Here is a 3,081-nt window from a genome sequence, read left to right on the forward strand (position 1 = left end):
TGTGTAACAAGCATTGTATCTTCGTCTCCTTTCTTCCATTAACATAGCGGCTCTGGTGGCAGTTGTATTGCCTTTAACAAAAGCGGCTGTGGTGGCAGTTGTCAGCAGCGTGGAAACCCAAGCTCTCCATCTACCTAGATCCAAAGCCCAGTATCAGTTCCAGAAGCAAGGAAAAGAACAAACTATCAAGCAAGCATAAATAAGGTTATTATTATAGTTAATAACAGTACGTGCATTTATCAATCATCAAGCAAGGCATAACGTGCGTGCAATATATATAGCAGCAGCATGCTGGTTCCATTCTAAGTTTGGTACTCGATTCTTGTAGTGTGTAGCAAGGATTGGACCGTCGCCTTTTTTTTTCCATTTTCGAGCTGATCCATCTTATATATATAAGCTAAGGCTCATGCCTGATGCCTTGCCATTTGCCTTACACCCTCAAGAGCAGTTAGCCCAACTGAGACGCAAGCAGTACCTGCAAATTGAGGTGCCTCCATCCTTTATCCCGAAACTATATATGCAGTGAATACTTTTAAAGTTCATTTCTGTAATGTCTTCTTACTTGCTTGCTTGCATTGTTCGACCATCCTTTTCCATTATATTCTCTAAACTTCACCTATATCTGTATTTAGAGAACCATGCCATAAATATTTCCCACATATATCTCTAGGTTTTGTTCTGTATACTGTAATACCTTATCACCATTTTTCTTGTGTGAAAATTTCATGACAGAACTACCATATCTTGAATTTAGAGAGCAGGGTAGCCTCGCCATTTTCATCAAAAGCGTAGCCTCTCTATTGATGGAGAGTGAGAAGGGTGGTTTTAGATTGCAAAAGAGATGGAGAGTGCTTTAGAGAGTCTATAGGAGTCTGGCTTTTTGTTTTGTTTTCTAAATTTTATGATAAAGCAGTGTGTAGAGATCCTCTTGGAGAAGTTTGTTTCTCTAGCTAGCTATACATGCATGCATGTTCTATTCACATTAATGCAGGATCATGCCTGGAAAATGTATCTGTAGCGAATCTACATGTTAACTGAAAGTTCTATCCTTCTAAAAAAAGGAAAAAAGAATGAGCGAAATAGGTAGCTTGAGCGAGGCTGGTTCTTTTCCAGCGTTAGTTTTAAACTCCCCGTTGCTCGCCTTTTGGGGTAAGTATAAGCATACTAACGTCTTGATCTTTGAACTCCCAGCTGCTTGCCCTTTTGGTGTAAGTAAGCATACTAAACGTCTAGTATCTCTTGGCAAATCCTAATTCACTTTAAAACAATAGATCTAGATTGAAAAAAAAGAATTATCATGATCCAAACTATATGAGGGTCTAGTATAAGGTGATTTAGTACAAGTGGCACAAAAGAATAAATGATCCAGTGGTTGTTCTGATGAAACAAGTGTATGATTCTGATGTACTTGTATATGTATAGGACGGACGTCTAGGGGAGCCATGGCGGCAATCTTGGATGCTATGGGACCCTACGTGATGCAGCTGATAGCCGACATGGCAACAGAAGAGGTGAAGATGTTGCTGGGCATATCTGGCGATATTGAGAAGCTAGAGAACAACATGGAAAGTATCAAATGCTTCCTTACTGACGCTGAGAGGAAGGGCATCACTGAATTGAGGGTGCAAAGATGGGTTCAGAAGCTCAAGAACGCCATGTATGACGCCACTGACATCCTAGACCTATGTCAAATCAAAGCTGACAAGCAGAGGGAATCGAAAGGTAGCAGCACGGTTGAAAAGGCTCCAGGTTGCTGCCGGCCATTGCCCTCCTGCCTACGGAATCCTGTGTTCGCACACAAGATAGGTAGCCGCATCAAGGAGCTCAACCAGAGGTTGGACAACCTATATGAAGAGGCTCACAAGTTCAACTTCATCAATCTAGGATCCCACCCAGAACAGAGGATGTCCACTGTAGAGAAGGTGACATCTGAGTTTGTTGAATCAGCTATTGTTGGTGAGAAAATTGAGAGGGAGACAAGGGAGCTTGGTCAAATGCTAACCATCAATGGACACCACGACATCAAAGTGGTGGCCATTGTGGGCACAGGTGGCATGGGCAAAACCACGTTGGCCCAGAAGATCTTCAATGAGACCACTGTCCAAGGACACTTCAAAGTGAAGATATGGCTAAGCATCACCCAACACTTTGATGAGGTTGAGCTTCTCAGGACAGCAATTGAGCATGCTGGAGGAGTCCATGGTGGGGTGCAAGACAAGACCCTCCTCTCATGGAGGCTCACCAACACCTTGTCCATGGGTAGATTTCTCCTGGTCCTGGATGATGTGTGGAGTAATGTAGCATAGAGCAATGTGCTTAGTGTTCCGGTCAGAAATGCAAGTAAAAATCAACAGGGCAATTGGGTGCTAATCACTACAAGATTAGGACCTAGCTCTACGGACTAGAGCCTCCTTCTACAAACATCATGTCAGCCCACTCAATGAAGATGATGCTTCATCCTTGCTCAACAAACAGTTGCCGCCAACACCTGGTCAAGTTAGTGAACACATATACCATTTATTTTGCCGTTTAATGCACATTATTCCCTTAACTCTATCTATTCAAGGCCTATTTTGACATAGTAAGTTTAGAAAACTATGGTATTACAAACTAGTTACAATATACAACTCCTAGTAAAGCCATAAGTACGCATCCAAATTATCGAGCTTTATTGTTGAATCTAAAGTGACTCATGAATATGCATCAAAATTATCCACACTAATCCATTACGTGTCCACCTATAGAAGTTTGAACCTTTGAGATATAAGTCTTAGAAGTTTGTGGAAATGTTTAGTACCTATATCTAATCAAATTGCTTGTCTTTGTGCCTTTGTCTCTCTTTTATTCTTTATACATAATAACCATATAGATACTCTGTTACCTCTACCGAAGTGTGATAATTTGACCAAGTAATCTATATGTTTTTCATCAATATTCACTATTTCTTCCTTTTTGTATCACAAAACTGTGTGTCCGCAATGGTTATAGTCCATGATGAGCTATGATGTCATGGACAGCATCTTTTATCCTATTATTAGTCATTGTAATTTTCTATGCATATATCTTAAGTTGAAACTCTAG

The 3,081-nt window shown here is 40.8% G+C and overlaps 1 protein-coding gene across 1 annotated transcript; it reads left to right on the top strand.

Annotated features, from left to right (window-relative positions):
* The first annotated feature begins 1,442 nt into the window (after window positions 1-1,442).
* LOC136507742 (putative disease resistance protein RGA4) lies at window positions 1,443-2,306 on the top strand. The gene has a single exon (XM_066502367.1). It carries the CDS (start codon window positions 1,443-1,445, stop codon window positions 2,304-2,306), a length of 864 nt encoding a protein of 287 aa, XP_066358464.1.
* The last annotated feature ends 775 nt before the right edge of the window (window positions 2,307-3,081 follow it).

This window comes from Miscanthus floridulus, chromosome 15, assembly GCF_019320115.1.
Source record: "Miscanthus floridulus cultivar M001 chromosome 15, ASM1932011v1, whole genome shotgun sequence".
NCBI classification, from domain to species: Eukaryota; Viridiplantae; Streptophyta; class Magnoliopsida; order Poales; family Poaceae; genus Miscanthus; species Miscanthus floridulus.